The sequence below is a fragment of the Dendrobium catenatum genome, unplaced genomic scaffold (genome assembly GCF_001605985.2).
Source record: "Dendrobium catenatum unplaced genomic scaffold, ASM160598v2 fragScaff_scaffold_989, whole genome shotgun sequence".
NCBI classification, from domain to species: Eukaryota; Viridiplantae; Streptophyta; class Magnoliopsida; order Asparagales; family Orchidaceae; genus Dendrobium; species Dendrobium catenatum.
Window position 1 is genome coordinate 1420574 of NW_021319451.1, and position 18304 is coordinate 1438877.

General features: G+C 34.2%; 1 protein-coding gene across 3 annotated transcripts; it reads right to left on the minus strand.

Annotated features, from left to right (window-relative positions):
- Positions 1-2690: 2690 nt before the first annotated feature.
- LOC110112151 (Fanconi anemia group D2 protein-like) lies at positions 2691-18092 on the minus strand (the record flags this gene model as incomplete). 3 transcript variants are annotated; one of them, XM_028697648.1, is given in 16 exon segments in its annotated part: positions 2691-2794; positions 2877-2972; positions 9745-9825; positions 9915-9966; positions 10068-10149; positions 10236-10330; positions 10512-10654; positions 15144-15251; positions 15377-15478; positions 15552-15598; positions 15707-15836; positions 16150-16281; positions 16389-16601; positions 16690-16815; positions 17037-17478; positions 17564-18092. In XM_028697648.1, coding segments are annotated over 16 exon segments (2399 nt in total), but the record flags the coding sequence as incomplete, so codon positions are not given.
- Positions 18093-18304: the final 212 nt, after the last annotated feature.

Genomic DNA, 18304 nt, shown 5'->3' on the forward strand with positions numbered 1-18304 from the left:
AAGCATGCATTAACTAACATGAGTATGTTACGCCGGCCCAGGAGGGGCCGGCTGGACCGGTCCAGGAGGGACCGGTCCGGGTCTATTCCAGGCGACGGAATAGACCCAGCGGGAGCCAGGCGCTGGGCGGAAACTTGGTGGAGCCCATTATGGGCTAAATGCAAGATTAGGAGGGAAATATTTTGAACTAAGGGGTGTTTAGGTCATTTGTAATATTCCTTTGTCTTTAATTAGGTGTTTTTGGGAGGGATTTGGATTATCTTGAATTTGAATTGTTTTGTGATCTAGGTTTTGGTGTCTTGGGCTCTTGGCTTCGCCGGAGATCTTTTGGAGAGTTTTTCCTTCCTCTCGAATTGAAGGAAAGTTGTATCTTGCAAGTGCTTTTCATCCGTTATCGAAATAAAAGTGTTTGCATCGTTTTCCTACGCTTTCATCTCAGATTTTTCTTGTATTTGGGCTGTTTTTCTGCTGTGGACAGCAGTTTTTCCTTGGATCTACTTGATCTTGGGAAGAAACACTTGGAAATCCAAGTGTTTCCTATCAATAATTCAATAGGACAAGAATTCAAGAATTTTCTGGCAATTGCACCTAACATTCATGTTTGCAATTTCCACCCCAAAAGATTAAGAAAAGCAGGAAAAAAACCCATCGCTTGAACAACTTGGTGCTTAATTTATCCCATGCATTTTAGACGAAATTGATAATTCTTTTCCATTGCCAAAGAAAAGTGATCCGTCAAAACTAGAATACAGCAGCGTGAACGTATTAATTAAAAAGCAAACAGAATGCTTTCATGGAAGATATGGTGATGGTGCTACAGATCTAGATCTAAATGATGACAACTGTCACTCTGATAAAATGTTCGAGATGCAGAAAGGTAAAATTAGAAATCAATAAAGACCAAGCCAAAATATGAACCCACTGACTAAATTACAGGACCAGAATGTCAAAAAAAAATTTGTTGCATCTCTCCAAACAGAAATCAAAGATGAAGTTTATGGTAAAAGTAACACTGAATTAAGCAATATGCGAGTCCACAAAAAACTCCAGTCTACTAAAAAATGACCACCTTAAAGAGGAAGCTACAAGGCCCTGCAAAGTTGAAAGTTGCATAATATTTTACTGAATGCAAAGTTTATGCAATCTGATGGGGAATCTACACACTGGAGGAAAGCTAGAGATAGTTTCTTCCATAATGTTTAACTGCCCTAATTCTTAAAAAATGCCAATGGACCCCTCTTGGGCAGCTTGTCTTTGGTAAATTTTCTATTTTACAGTGCCTAACAATTCATGATTTGACTTTGGTTGGGGCAGTATTCCTCCAAACTTGATTTGACAAATGGCAAGACAAGCCCAATATCGTTTAGCAACTTACAAATGGAGATCACTAAAAACTTCCCTGAGGACTTGAAGCTTCACTTCAGCATTTGTCATTCAGGAAGACCAGAGTGTACACGGCAGTTAAAAAACTTAATTCTCCACAACACTGTGTAGAGTCTTCGGCAAGCCAAAAAAGGGCAAGAAAATTATTGCAAAGAGCACCTCTCCTATCCAAAGTCCTACCCGAAATATAGTACTTCCTTTTTTTACGCTCCTTAATGGACGACGAGGTCCTTCTAATCTTCGAGACATTTTTACACCATTCCAGAAATTAGAAGCATTTCTTCTAATAAGTATCTCCATTCTAATGCAATTCGCAGGTCATGACCTTCTAGTTTTTGAGAATAATTGAAACTTGAAATGACTTGAAGACATTCACTCAGTACACCATTCCAGCTATAATAAGCATCTCTTCAAATGTGCAATCATTTATTGAGGTTAGAGAACAGCTTTATTACTTTCATCTATGGGATGTTCCCTTCTATTTAGTCTCCATTTCAATTTTCCTACCAAAGTAAAGTGATCTCATCTTTTAGGTCGAGAACACTCAACCACCAGAGGCGTTGCTTTTGCAAATACTATCTAAATTGTCAGGATAAATTTAGTGGCTATCATCCTTCTTTTAAACCCAAATCTGTAAAATCACTTTTTAATCCAATCTAGGATATTGCTAAAGAAGAGCATTAGAAAAAGGAAAGGTTGTGGTGACATAAAGCTGAATTAGTCTTCCTTCAATTCTCATTAATTAAGATTGGCGACCTCACATTGTAATTAAGATGCAAACCATGGAATAAGAAATGACTTCTCTATTGGCATCGCCTCTAGTAAATGATTCATCTCTTGCTTCTAGTTGACAGATTATCTTCCTCTTTGCCCCCTTAACACCCTCCTTTGATATATTCATTCATCTCTTCTCCAATAGCTTATTCTTTTTATCCCCCCAATTCTTCCTTTACAACAAGTTTGAGGATCCGTGGGAGGCTCAGCTGAATCACACAGATTTTTCATATTAGGTTGGAAGATTTATGAAGGAATATATTAGGGCAATTATGCATGATTCTATAGTTATTTATTTCTTTATTAAGATATCTTGTATATATCTATAAATAGGAATAATGATAATCATCTTTACTGAAGAACTGCACATGAAATTTCTATACAACAAAGCAAAGCACAAAATAGCAAAGCCAAACGAAGTTTAAAAAGGAACGGGTGAAGTTCAAGAAAAAAACAAAACCAGTTGCAACTCTTAAATAAGTAATAACTACAAAATTGCAGCCAACTTGAGTTCAAATATTACTGACACTCACACCAGATTTCTTAGACGCTTCAATAATTTTTTAACTGTCTCTTCTTTGGTATTCGGAGTCACATTTTCTATTTTGTCAACAACTTGTGAGCTAAATGCATTCAGCTGCAAGTAGAATAGAACTGTCAGGTATGAATATATGAATGGTGCAGAGAGAGCACACAAAGGTATAAACTATAAAGCATACCAGCTCCCTAATCCAGTTGACTGCATAAAACAGAGAAAAGCAAACGATATGTTTCTGCTTTTCTGTCAGCTTCTTCCAATGAACTCCAGAAAGATACTATCGTGCATAAAATAACTATGTAAGGGCACGAAACATAACTGGACTTGCAAGAATCACATCTAATAGCCATCAGTTCACAGAAACACTAATATAAACATATTAGACCATAAATACATGATGAAACACGCATTCTTTAAAAATAACAACAATTTTCTTGCACTCAAAGAAAATGAATATGAGCTGAAAATTGGTAGGTAAAAAACTTGGAAGTTTCGTCAGTCCTTACCACATTAACAAATCTGATCTAGATAATAAAAAACAAGAAATATGAGATTAGAATGACAAGAGAACTACTCCACAATAAAGCGATTGCAAACAGGATTGATGAGATGAAGATTTCCATCGAACCAAAATTGAATTAGTTTTCTGAATTGTCTCCAAAATTAAGGATATGGCACAGTTAGGTTGACATAAATGTGTTCAATGTAATTAACATTCAAGAAAAATTTTGTTTAAAATGATGGAATTGCAAATTTTTTGGCAATTCTAACTACCTGTCTAATCAAGTGGCAAAAAAGAATATTCAAAAACTGCTAACAAGTTCCACGGGCAAAGGAAAATAAGAAGCCAGTTGGAAGTATTTCTATTTAGGTTGTTCATGCATATATCGAAAGAACCATTTATTGTTCATTTATTGAGCTATACTTTTAAAAGTCTGCTTCATAGTAAGGGTAAATCACTCAACAGCTTGCGCAAGATTCAAAGTGATGTAGACACTTGCTCCGATATCAAATGAATAGGGGATGATGGATGATTGCTCTGATAGAGATTCTTATGGCTGTTCAAATTCATGAATTTTTTATTAGAAAATAAGACTATAGTGGGGTAGAAAAAAACCGGAACCATCAACTTGCGCAAAAATCTAGAGCTTACATGGAAAGCCCAGATAAGTTCCGAGACAACGCTTTTGAAATTAAGTAGAAAATCAAAAGTAAGAGGAAAGACATAAAAGAATCAAAATTAATGAAAGATAGAATATAAAATTGTGATACATTTAAATTAAGTTCATCATTCAACATCCTAAAAGCGCTACTAATTATAATAGTTGTCCAACAAACTAATAAAGAATAACTATGAATAAAACCTAATAAATAAAGCATGGCCATAAGAAATATAACCCTGTATAGAAAAAAAAAATATTCTAATCATTATAAAATAAAATATAACATCAAAATAATTTTAAATAATCCTACAAAAGCATCATATTATGTATGAAATGTTCAGGAGTTCAAAGAACTCCCCTTCAGAGACTTTGAGGAGGCAGCCTAAGTCCTAGATGATGTAAATCATTGAATTCGTCCTCAAAAGCAATGAATAAATGCACAAACACAAATGCAATTGTCGGAAGCGGTGTATAAGGAGATGCCCTAGTTGCAACATGTTGTCTCTATGAGATTTTATGAAAGAAACACTTTGTAGAATGGCTGTGTGGTGGGAAGCCTCTGAACTCAATTTCAAATAGCTTTTAAGGAAAGAAAAATAATATATCCACATTTTGATTATCATGGATCTTCATTACAGGAGTTTTAGGTGCAACAACAAACACTGAAAATTGTGCTGACTCTAACACAGGTTCACCTGCAACAATAGTTTCAGGAAATGTCTCAGGAGAAGGCAACAGCTGTGGAACAACATCCTTAAATTGAAGGACAGCAAATTCAGTTCATATTCTCGATCATCTGTTAACCCAAGAAGCTCTTCTACACATCCTAAAAGCATTACTTTTCTGATTGTGGTTGTGGAAGGACTTTTTGGCTTGCTTCTTCACTTTTAGCAGTGTTATACACGAGTTTAAGTGGTTGTTGATACTGATATTTGATCATAAGAAGCACAAGTTTTGAGTCTGTAAAGTAACGTAAACCTTTTGTGTTCTTGCTTATTTTAATTATAAGTTTTGAATTGAATTCTATTATGGAGATAGATTGGTTTATTGAGTTCTGTACTCACATTGTTGTTTAAAATATTTTAGGAAAAAGGAAGAACCTTGTTGAGTAGGATGATTTTGCTAGAGAGCAAAAGTTTTGAGTCTGTAAGGTACATACATCGTTTTGTTGGTTCATAATTTATTTAGATATTTTGTTGAAATCATTGTATTCTGAACTATTATTTTCGATCTTTGGACAAATGAAAATCTGAAGAAGAGTCTATAAATTCTTGATGCATCTTTATTTTATTTTATTTTTGGATGATTAGATGGCTTGATAGCGAGAAATGAAATTGGATAAGGTAGTTTAAATTCCTCCCTATGGTCCTAGGGCATTATAGGAACCACCTTCCCATTTCCTTCTTCTTTTCAAACTCAATTTCTCTTGTTACAACTAGTATTTAAACATCATTTGATATGGAATGAAGTGTTGAGACTTTTTTATAACTAAAGTTGGAGTGAATTTCAAGTGGTGGCTTGGCTAGGTGGTTGGCAATAGAAGAAGGTTTTGGTAGTCTATCTCACCCAATTATCTCTAGTGAGCTAGCTGGTTTTATTTATAGTTGGTTGAAATCTTTTGTTGTGATTTTGTTTCGCTTAATCCCTACTTTGTTTTAAAAATATTTTCGCTTGGACCCACTCACCCACTTATATTGGTAGGTCAAACCTTGACAGAAATCTGACCTAGTATTATTTCAAATGGGACTTGGTGACCTAAAATACTTCAAAAATTTTGGCAAACTCCAAAAAACATATCAAGGCATCCCTCAATCATTCTTATCAGATTCCTAATTTTTTATGAGTTTAAACCATGTCATTAAAAGCCTGAACCCTAATTAGTCAAATAGGCCATACTAGAATTTTTCTGGACCTAGCCACCTATAAAATCCCAAAAAAATATCTAGACTCTTCCCAAAATTATAAGAACATCTATAACACAACTAGACCATCTTCTCTAACTTTGACAAGTGATTTGAGAGGTTTTGGATCAATATTTTGGGAGATCTAATCGATCGAATTCAGCCTTGTGTTGTCTGAATTTTAGACCCAAATCTTAGGTTGACCATTGTTACGGTTGACCATTGTTACAATCCTAACTTCCAATCCACCACTGAATTAACTCCACCAATATATTTTCCACATACATAAAACTTTTTTGAAGGGATACAACCCAATTTAACACTGATTTTGTAGGAAGGAAGGTTTGGCAATGATGCTCACAGTATTAGATCAATTTGGTATTGTAACAACATATTGGTGGCAACTGGGAAGGCAATTCAATGGAAGTACAACAACAACATCAAGCTTTTGTCTCACTACGTGGGATCAGCTACATGAATCCTTTTTTCTCAATTGTGTCTTGTTACTAGTCAAATTCTCATTAAAATTTAGTAAAAGAATGTCATTTTCAATATATTCTACTTTTCTATCGCACAATGGGGCTGATGCATTCTTCCAATTCAATCATCCAACTTCTACTAATAATATCCACATCTATTTCACCATCACTCTGAACAATAGATCCAAGATATCTAAAACTTGCACTCTTATTAATGACTTAATCGCTCAAAATCACAATCCCACAACTAGATCTATCACTACTAAAATTACACCTCATGTATTTTGTTTTTGATCTACTCAAATGAAAACCTTTAGACTCTAAGATTGACATCTATAATTCAAGCTTACCTTCAACTCCTTCTCTAGTCTTATCAACTGCCTCTTTAGTTTTAACAACAACAAGAATACCATCAACAAAAAGCATACATCAGGATACAAGCTCTTGCAAAAATCTAGTGAGAACATCCGTGACTAAAGCAAAACGATATGACCTCTTAAGGCTGATCCTTCATGTAATCCAACTGAAATAGGAAAATACTTGATCAAACCACCTTGTGTTTGAACACAAGTAATAGCTACTCCATGCATATCCTTAATGACTTGAATATGACTCATTTCTTTTCTAGAACTCTCCATAGCACTTTTCTTGGAACTTTATCATATGCTTTCTCTAAATCAATAAATATCACATGTAGATCCTCCTTATTCTCTCTATACTTCTCCATCAAACCTCTCAATAAATGTAAAACTTACATAGTAGACCTACCCAGCATGAATCCAAATTGATTTTAAGAAACATTAGTATCACGTCATAACTTATTCTCAATAACTCTCCCACAATTTTGAAGCATGACAAATTAACTTAAGTCTTTTATAATTCGTTCATTCTTGTGCATCACATTTATTCTTAAAAATAGAAATTAACACACTCCTACACTCATCAGGCATCTTTTTAGTCTTCAAAATAATATTGAAAAGTTTAAAAAACCAAAAAAATTCTTCAACTCTTAAGCATTTTCACATCTCTATTGGAACATCATCAGATCCAACAGCTTTTTCATGCCTCATATTTTAAAGTTTTTTCTAACTTAGGTCTTACTAATAAGATGATAAAAATAAAAATATTATTTTCATTTAGGGTGCTAAGATCATTAAAGTCAACCGTATCCTCACAATCTTCATTGAAAATCTTATTGAAATATTTCAACCATCTATGTTGAATATCTTCATCCAATAAAAGCACTTTTTTATCTTCTTCCTTAATGCAATTCAGTTTAACTAAATACTACTTCTCATTACTCTTTGTTTGACTAATTTATACATACATTTTTCACACTCCTTAATATATAATATACTATATAAAACATTAAAAGATAATTCTTTGCATTGCATATTACTTAAACTCCTTACGTGCCACTTTATATATTTCTCAATTTTTCAAATTTTTACATTTAAACTAATTTTTATAATATAGCTTCTTATTTTTATCTATGTTCACACTTTTTTATTCCACCACCAACTATTTTTACTTTTAGAAATTTTTTATTTTAATATTCTAACCACATCCTTTGCAATATTTTTAATACTACTAGTTGCTTTTTCACACATAACATTAGCTCTTCATACACAATCAAAATCTTAAGATCTTAAATCATACTCTCAAAATTATTTTTATTAATATTTTTTAAATACTCACATCTAATCTTAGGATAATATTTTACTTTATTATTCATTTAATATCCTTTCATATTAAAGTCTAAAACTAATAAGCGATATTGAGAACATAAATTTTCACTCAAAATAACTTTAAGATCTTTGTAATCTAAACCATCTATTTTTTATAAGAAAATAATCAATCTGAGGTTTATTATATTCATTCTTATAAGTAATGAGTGTTGTTCTTTTTCTTAAATAAGATATTAACAATTATAAAATCATAAGCTAAAGTAAAATCTAATATGATCATATCACCTTCATTAGTCGCTCCAAACTCATAGTCAACATGAATATTTTAAAAATCTTCTATCACTCTACCAACATATTCATTAAAATCTCATCAAATAATTTTTTTTTTCTTCAAAAGATGTACTTGAATTAATTTTTCTACGTTTTTAAAATTAATCTTCTTTTTTAATGTGACTTTCTCTAATCTTCTCTTCCACAAGAGCTACTCCAACCTTTTCACGTATATGTTCATTTCATATATTCTCTAAGAGTAAAGTCACTCATCCACCTGAGCATCCTCATCTCTACAACACTTAACTTAATTTTATGCTTCTCTTTTAATGGCCAACATTCTAGGTAATATATGAAATGAACATATATTAAGCATTGCACGTCTCACCACCATCTTATAAAACTTTCCCTTAAGTTTGTGGGGGTACTTTTATATCGCACAATAGGGCCAAAGCATTCCTCCACTTCAACCATCCAATTTGAATTCTACTAATAATATCCATATCTATTTCACCATCACTCTGAATAATAGACCCAAGATATCTAAAATGTGTACTCTTATTACTAACTTGATCGCTCAAAGTCACAATCCCCCCATTAGATCCAGTACTACTAAAATTACACCCATATATTCGGTTTTAGATCTACTCAAATGAAAAACATTAGACTCAAAGGTTGACATCTTTAATTCAAGCTTACATTCAACTCCCTCTTTAGTCTTATCAACAAAAAGCATACACCATGGTACAACCTCTTGCAAATATCTAGTGAGAACATCCATTGACTAAAGCAAAAAGATATGGGCTTAAGGCTGATCCTTCATGTAATCCAATTGAAATAGGAAAATACTTGGTCAAACCACCTTGCGTTTAAACACAAGTAACAGCTCCTTCGTACATATCCTTAATGACTTGAATATAAGCATTATTAATCCCTTTCTTTTCTGGAACTCTCCATTGCACTTCTCTTCAAACTTTATCATATGCTTTCTCTAAATTAATAAATATCATATGTAGATCCTCCTCTCTATACTTTTCCATCAAACCTTTCAAAACATGTATAGCTTCCATAGTAGACCTACCCGGCATGAATCCAAATTGATTTTGAGAAACATTAAGCCTATGGAGCTTTCGGACTATAATAGTCGTTGATAGCTGATCACTTTTCTCCTTTTAACATGGCTCCAAGTTCTGACTCTGATACAATTCTGGCATAAAATCTAGAACAGTGAAGAGCAAAACAAGATGAGCGGAAAATGTTATCTTTGTTCCCCTAGAAAGAACTATATTGTATATCAGAAATTGCACTAACAGCCTCAAGCAATTCCAAATATATGGAAGCCGTACTTTCCAGGCAAGCAAAGAGTGGAATAAAACAGAGAGGTGCCATCCTATTCACTAAAATATTTAATCTTGTGATGCAGTACAGCATCAAAATGCTTGGAGTTCAATAATTACCACAATAAGAGCTATTGATGCTATTTCAACCTTTAAAAACTATAGCTGCGTAATAGCCTTATCACTTCCACAAAAAGATTATGTAAATTACCCTGGGAGAAGGAAGATGCAGGGGACAACCAAGAAGTGCATCAATACCACCGAGTGATCCCTGGTTTGACAACCTTTCAACCTTCAAAAGAAATAATGCGAAACAGTTGGAGAAGAACTCGCTGGAACAACTTCGATCTTACTTAGCAGTAAAATATATCAGCTACTTACAACAGATAATAACAAAAATTGAGAAGGAAGAATCTGCAAAGAATCTGATTGCCTGAAATCAGAAATATAAATTTAAAGAAAATAATCTGTTGACCAAATAAACCAGGATTTAAAGAAGAGTTAAATTAAAAGGTTTGAAGTTTATAATACTACTGCTGTAGTGATGAAGAAAGCAATGGTAGGATCTTCAAAACTATAGGAGAGGCGTCACCATCCAAATTTATCCACAGTTCTCCTGAAATATAAAATACTAACCAGTGATTCAAACTATGTTGTTAAGTTCAATAAATCAGGAGGAGAAATTTATAGAGCTTCACAAACCTTCAATGCCATCACAAGGGACACTTAATGGCAACTGACCTCCCTCGAGATCAGATAAAAACATTGGCTCAAATTCGCTAGCATGCTTTCCAATCCTGGTTTTTTTTTATATATTGAACATAGAAAAAAAAATCAATTCATCCAGATGTTTCTCTTTGCAATATTGATATTAAGGAATTAAGTGCATCAACAAAAGTTGAAACAACAGATGATTTTTAACCTGCATTTATACAAATAAATCCACCAATCAACTAGTTTCAGATATAAACCACCCACCACTCAATTATTTCTGGCTTGAGAACGCTGCCCTCTAAAAGAGCAACTAGTTCATCATAAAAAAGAATCAAGGTCAAAGGCACCAATTTGCATGAGTCTAAAGACATCTGCAGCAGCTCCAACGCATCATCAGAGTTTGATTTCTGCATGATGCATACCAATAAGTATGTTAAATAATAAGATTATTTTACCATCGCTAGGAGCAGAAACTGGAGAAGTTTTCATTCATCATATTCCACGCACATTGAAAAAAATAATAATAATGCCAACAATCAGACATTCATCCAATACACCCAACACTTAATAATGTCTAAAACTCGGCAATGCTTGCTTGACAAGCATATTAATGAAATAAGAAGTTTAGCTCTAAGCAACAATAAGAAATTCACGAATGTTTAAGCTGTTGGAAAGGGCGATCCACCTAATTTTTTGGTCTATGACAGAAATGAGATTATCTGAAAGGTGCCAAGGAAACGCGTTTTGCAACCCGTAAAAAACAGTCATTTGTTTATGAAGGGCAGGAAATACATTGTTTGCTTGGTAGTTCAATCCACATCCTTAGCAACAGTTTTCTACCACATTAATCCACCTAAGACAACAACAATTTACTTGATTTCACGAATAGATCTAGCTCTCAACCTTAACGGATCATGAACTAAAATCATAGTAGATCATATTAACTTTTTTTTTATCATGACATGGACTTCAATATTAAGGCATCCAGACAACAAAAAATGCAAGGCATCTATAAAAAATCAAACCGACCCTATAGCACTCGCCAAATTCATCTCATTCCAAGTCGACATGCAAATCCCACGAACTTCAAATAATTACAATCATGGTGTGATCTCTCCAACGCTCGGCATCAACATCACTCACGATTTAAGTAGTAGATATTGGGGCATCACTTACTATCTTTCTTTCACTCCTCCACAGCTATTAACCCTCCTAAATCAAGCCTTGTTCCTCATTTCAAAAAATTAACCACCAATCCTACTTCATATTTCTATCGAAAATTGAGAAGAGACTTCCTCCTCTTCATATTCTTCTTCCTCGACTAAAAGCCAAAGTCAATAAGACTTCATCCTTATCTTTCTATTTTAACAATGTGTGATGCCTACTGAATATGTGCACAGTTGAACCTGCTTAGACCCAATCTGTTAGGACCAATAAAATGAAATCTCATGTTTTATGCATGTGTCTGTGAGTATTTTGTATGCATGAGAATGTTTGAATATGTTTTGAAGTGAATCCTTGGAGGTTATAAGCATGCATATAAAATCTGAAATTTTCCCCCTAAAAGCATTGCAGTACTAGGCTAGCAATGTTGTGGCGTTGAGCTCTCTATCATATTTTTGGAAAATGAACTAACACTGCGACGTTGGGGTCTGGCGCTGTGAAATTCGGATCTCAAGTGGGGAGTGCTACAACTTTGACGGTGGAGCAGTGCAATGCTAGGTTAATTTTTTATAAAAAAAAATTCAATTTCCATTTTATCTCATTTTATAAAAAATATTATACCGCCCCCTCTCCCCCCCCCCAAAAAAAACGGTTAGAGAGAGAGGGAGAGATTTTAGAAAGAGAAGGCTGATTTTTGGCTCCCCAAGCCTGTTTTTTGTTGTCAGACTAGTTCAGAAAATTGTCCAAATCGAGATAGAATACATTCTATCTTAGTTTTCAAAAAAAAAATAGAATTTTTCTAATTTGATTAATAAATTTGTGCAAAAACGATGATAACCTTGTACCCGCAAAACTTTCACCATATAACTTTCTAAATATTGTAGAGATAACAGTTCTAGACAATTAAATATTTTTCTGGGAAATTTACATTGGGCAGTTTCAAAAGTGTGTTGTTTCATACTTTCATTTAACTAAAAAATAATTATGATTCCCAAAAATAATGTTATAATACAATATGTTGAGTTGTATTGGCTCACACCTATTCTGCATTCTATTTCAAATCAGGAAAAGGGGAAAAAGCTCGTTGAGTAGCCGAGTCTTTAGGATTTGATTTGTCAGAATCTGTATGGGCATTTTTTAAAATTTTGAATTTTTGTATTGTCGTGGCTATTTGTTTTAATCTATAGCCATGTACTGTAATGTGTGTGTGTGTGTGTGCATATATATATATATATAGAAGATGAATGAAAAGAGAAAAAACTGTAGATGAGTTTATTCTCTATTTATTGGAACTAATTAAAAGCTCTGTTGTATGTTCTATTTCAATTTTTAATTAGGAAAATTTTTTAAAAACTCCCATTTTAATTAGGAAATTTTTTTAAAAACTCCCAAAACTTAGATCTTGGGATGATTAGTCACCATTCAACACAGTATGACATGTCCGTCTGTGGGGTCATATCGGGTTGGTTTGTGACATAATGAGCCCTATTACTTTCTACTTCTCTTCCTCCTTCCCCTAATTTTGAAATGGGCTCACTTCATCATTTTGCTCAAAGCAATGACAGGATAATTATTATTTGTATCTTACATTAAATTAATTTATTTTTATGTTTATCACTCTTGTTAAATTAGATGAAGGCAAGTTCTATTTGGTTTGCAAGAAATTTCTTTGTATTTAGGATAATATAGTAGAAAAATTCTATAAATTAGTTCATGATTTAATGCCATGGTACGGTTAACTAGACAAGATTGATTTTGGAGTAAGCTACATTGATTAGGTTCGCCTAACGACTTTTAATATGTTATTTAAAAATTAATATAGTTAAACTAGGTCTTATGTTATCAAATGTTTTATGCTATAGTCATAGATGTTAATTTAAAATTTTTTTATGGAGGGCCTTCAATTTGATTTTCACCTGATACAAGTTAATTGGATTTCAATTTAAGTTAGATTTTCATATCATTCGCCTCAAGGTAAGTAAATATTATTTATTATGGGATACATAACATTCTTTGCTAGAGGCATTTGTATTAGGTTCATAGATATTTGGTTAGATTGTTAGTCATGCCTTTGTCCTACAATTATATAGTATGCATATGTTTATAAATATCTTTATGCTCATAACGAAATAATTGGTTGAATGGATAGATTTATCTTGACTCGTTGTTTTAGAAACTAATCTATGTTAAATATATTTCCTATAATATAATATTTATTTGTTTCATACAAGCTACATCTATAGAATGCAATAAATTATATTACTACAAATCATATTATGTTAAAAAAAGTCATATTGAATATATCATACCGGTTGAAAATTTGCTTATGATAAACATAGAACCAATATGCCTATGTGTGAGTCGATAAAACCTTTTGTATATTTGATGGTGGGGTCGGCGAGCTGACAAAGTGATGACTTTATGTGAAATCATTGAATTTCTTTTAGTTGGTACTTACCTTCTCAATTCAAAGTATCTTGATAAAAATCAACCATAAGTATGTAAACAAATATAAATTGAAGATGATAAATGACATAGAAATCATATTTTAATAGGTATGATGATACCTAATATGGTTGCATATAAATATGTTAGAATAGATTTATATTTATTAAGATTTATCATACACACTGATTATGAACATCAATATACTATAATATGACTTCAGATATGTGACATGTTCATTTATACTTTGCAATATTATCATGTCAAAATAGTCACTGGCACCTGTTTTTGTATCATAACCTAAGGATATGATAACTTGATTTCACTAATAGTACATTGTTACTGTCTTTTTTTTTTGTTCATGTCACATGCCCAAGTGACTTGTTGTTCATAACTTTAAAAGGTAATAGTTACTTGTTGGATTTAAATTTTCCCATTTCAATTCTCAAACTCATTGACTATTCACATAGCAAGTTCTACTGGAGTATTTGGTAGACCATCATCTCATGAGCAAACTTATCAGCAATAGAATCTCATTTGGTATTTTAATTTTTTTAGTAGTATATTTGTATTTCCTTTTGGATTTTGATAGTGTTTTGTTTTTTTTCTGCAGCTAATTCTTGTCTTTTTATTTGTTATTATTTCTACTTTATTGATGTTATCTCCTTATAATTTATAGTAATAAAATAAAATCTTAGTTTATATTTTGTTGCTTATTGTGATATATTATGTTTATATTCCTTGTGTATGAACTTTCTTTTGCAAATACAAAAACATATTTTCACATCCCTCATCAAGTCCCATATTGTCGGGATGCAACACCCCCTCTAACCCTAGGTGTGATAGCATCAGACTGAATCCATGTTCCATGGCAAAGAAAGGTTCCATAATCCTTTATTACTTGTCATTTTCCCCGTATTTGTAAGAAGGTAACCAACAACTTGCAATATTAATGTCAATGACAAGTACATCAATTATGACATCTAACGGCAAATTAAAATAATGGAATATCTCTTGCCTTCACAAAATAATGCAATAAGGTTCAGCTTCACGAATCATAAAAAATTAGATAAATTTATATGGACGAGGGAAATTATTCAATTTTTTATAGACTGATCTGTAGGACTACATCCTGTGATAAATAAGGTCTTCAACTAAGTATCAAGAAAAAAGTATACTGGACCTGTTTTATCAAGGAATCAAAATATCATCAAAAATTATTGATTCTGTAATACAAGCATCTGACTCGCATGTCAAATAATGGCAAGACAAACTGCTCAAACCTACCTGAGAAGAGAAGAAACTCAAAGGGGCATTTACATCTCCAAGGGTGGAAACGACCTTTAGAGCTCCAATTACCCCCATCTTCCTGTACATCATATCAGCATTGCTAACCTGGAAATTTCAGAGACGAGACCAGCAAAAATTACAGACAGACTAAAAGATAGAAAGTTTACGTCAGTCTGGTCTCATTTTCCATGTGCATTTCCAGTTATCTAATAATAGCTTTTATCTCATACCTGCTTTCTTATGATCATTAACACTTCATTTGCAATGGAAGATCTAATAGTTTCAGCTCTAGATCTAGCAGCCAATGCCAAACGAGAGAAGACTTCATAAACCTGCCCCAAAGTAGACAAATAAATAATGAAGATATTATATGTTAGCATTGGTAAGTACTTAGACTACAAGAACCTTATGAAGGTTATCTTCTTGAAAGCACTCCAGGTAATCCAAGATACCTGCACCGGGAGATCTAATAAAACCAAGGAATGGAATAAAGCAATAACAAGTCACATCTTCATATGGTTCATGTGGAACACTATATATGAACTACCACGACCAAATACCGGATATATGTGAGGAGATTGGGATCAAATCCTCCGTGTATCTCATAGTCAACAAAATCAAAGTTTCCAGAGCTGAACAAACTTCATGAGCTATACCAGAGCCAATATGTGTCACTAAAGCACCCAAAACCTGAAAAATATACAAAAGAGGTTTGTACAAATAACACTTGTTCCTGGTGAATAAGCATAGAACACCTGTGAGATATCAAGAACCACTGTAGCACTAATTATATTAATATCTTGCCATGTGTAGCAATGGAGGATGGTCAATTCAATGAACTTTCTAAAATTCTGCCATTGAGTTGAAAGGTAAGGAATACTCATCATGCAAAATTAGAAACCAATGTTGTTTCGTGATCTCAGAAATACAAGGCATTGGGAATCGTGAGTTAAGCCATTCAAGCTAACTAGGCATGCAAAAATCCAATTTTCACGCAATTTACCTCTTGCCTAGAGTAAGTATCTTTGAACTCCACAAATAGTAATGTGTATAGGTGAATGCCAAATTTTCTCGCTTGCTTTTCTTTACAAGTAAGTAGGTACTCAGAAAGAGAAACAAATGATGGGAAGTAGTCCTGAAAACACAAGATGGCAGGACCTCAGGTCTTGAAATTCACAGTAATGTCAGCAAGAAAAAACTTCAGTAATCTCATTGCAAGTTTTTTATCAGTGCAGATCCCACCTTTACCAACTCCTGGTTCCCAGCAATACATTGATCAAATAGAGCTTCACAAAAACAACCATCTACAATCTTTTTCTTCAATATTTTCTGAGTATCTTTCTGTAAGGACCCACCGTTTTTGTATATGAGCATAAGAAACCATAAATCTATGACCTTATGGTTGCGTGGCTGGTCTATAGACTTTAGCACTTTCAAAACAGCCTCACATAGAATCTGAAGTTAACCAAGTGTAGATATCTTCAGCAAAGAGAAACAAAGAATAACTGGGATAAGGAAACAGTAAACGAACTGAATTAATTACATTTTTGAACCTTAGACTTGATCTCAAGGCATCAAGGATTGAAACCTCAGTGCTTTGAGCTGAAAATTTTCCTTTAAACTTATTGTTTCTGACAGAGTAAGGATCCATCACTCCAACAAATTTCAACTGGTCACGAATTTGTGATATTATCCTCCCAGCGTTTGCAGGTGTTGTAGAAAGTAATAAAAACCTAAGCAAATGAGGCATGTGCTCCCCATTCACAGTTCTAATGCGGGACAAAGCTATTGTGACGACCTTAAATTTAAGATATTAATTTTAAATTTAACAGCAATTGAACAGCAGCAGTAAACATATTTAAAATAAATCATAAATAACAAAGTCTGAACCTGTTCCTGCAGCTGCTCATCTAAATTCAGAGCAGTGAAAGAATCGAGCACGGGAACAATGACGTCTGAATCTTCGAGGAGCATCTTCTCAAGAGCGCTGACGACAGTGGAATGGCATTTGTCGCCAATAATCTCCGGAAGCGAACCGATTAGCTCCTTCTTAAGCCCGGGAGGGGAAATAGAAAGAACCTCCATAAGCTTTTCGACAAAAGACCCGGAATCCACGAGGAAATCGAGCCATCGTAGTTGGTTCACGATTAACCTCGCAATGTCATCCTTCAATGAACGACCTACACATGCTGCATCGGCATTGAAATGCTCGGGCAGTTTCTCGAGCAGCAGATTCAGCATCTGCGACTGGATCGGAGCCACCAGTAAAAGCACCCGAACGAGGCTCTCCCCCCAAGAAGAGCCGCTATCATGGTTCGCGGGTATCAAAACCCTATACGCAAAAGAAAAAAAAAGTAAAAAACAATGAAACCCAAGGATCAGGAGTATATAAACTTGGGCAGCGAAGGTATTGAAACCTGCGGAAGTTTTGAGGGCTTTGGATGTAGGAGGAGAAGCCAGATAGGAAGCGAGGGACAATAGAGGGGTCTTCGACTGAGGAGAGGCGGGTGTCGATATGGCGACGGAATTTGTGAGAATCGGCGGGGAGCGACGGAGGGGTGTCGCCCGATACGCGGAGGGTGCAACCAGCTTCGGCTAAGAGGGAAACCATCACGCTCACATCCTGCTCTTCGTCATCTCCTTCTGTTCCTCGGACGCCCTTTCCTTTCGCGTTCCCGACTATGCCGCCAACTGAGCCAGTGGTAGCGGCGGCGACAGCGGCTGCGGAGAAGGTGGCATTCCGGTGGCGGTCCGAACCTAGGGTTGCCACAGAGGCGACGGCGACAGGAGAGTGGATATTCTCGGAAGGTGTGGCAGGCCTCTTCTTTGGATTGGCGGGGATGGTGCGCTTGAGGAAAACCATATCGAGTTTGGGAGTTCGAACGACCGGAAAAGAAAGTCGAGCGGAATGCGCGAAGAGGAAGCCCGCCAGTTTTTAAAGCACCTCATTCGTCCATCGTTTCATATGAACTTATCGGGAAATTTAATTTATATTATCATAATACTTTTTGTTTTTTTTTTATATTTCCGAATATTCATTTAAAAAAAAATGCCATTTTTTAAAAGGGAAGTGCATGTTGGAGTTCATCCTGAACTAATTTGACTCAAAGGAATTAATATTTAAACTTTAATTTGAAATTTTATTTGATTCATATTAA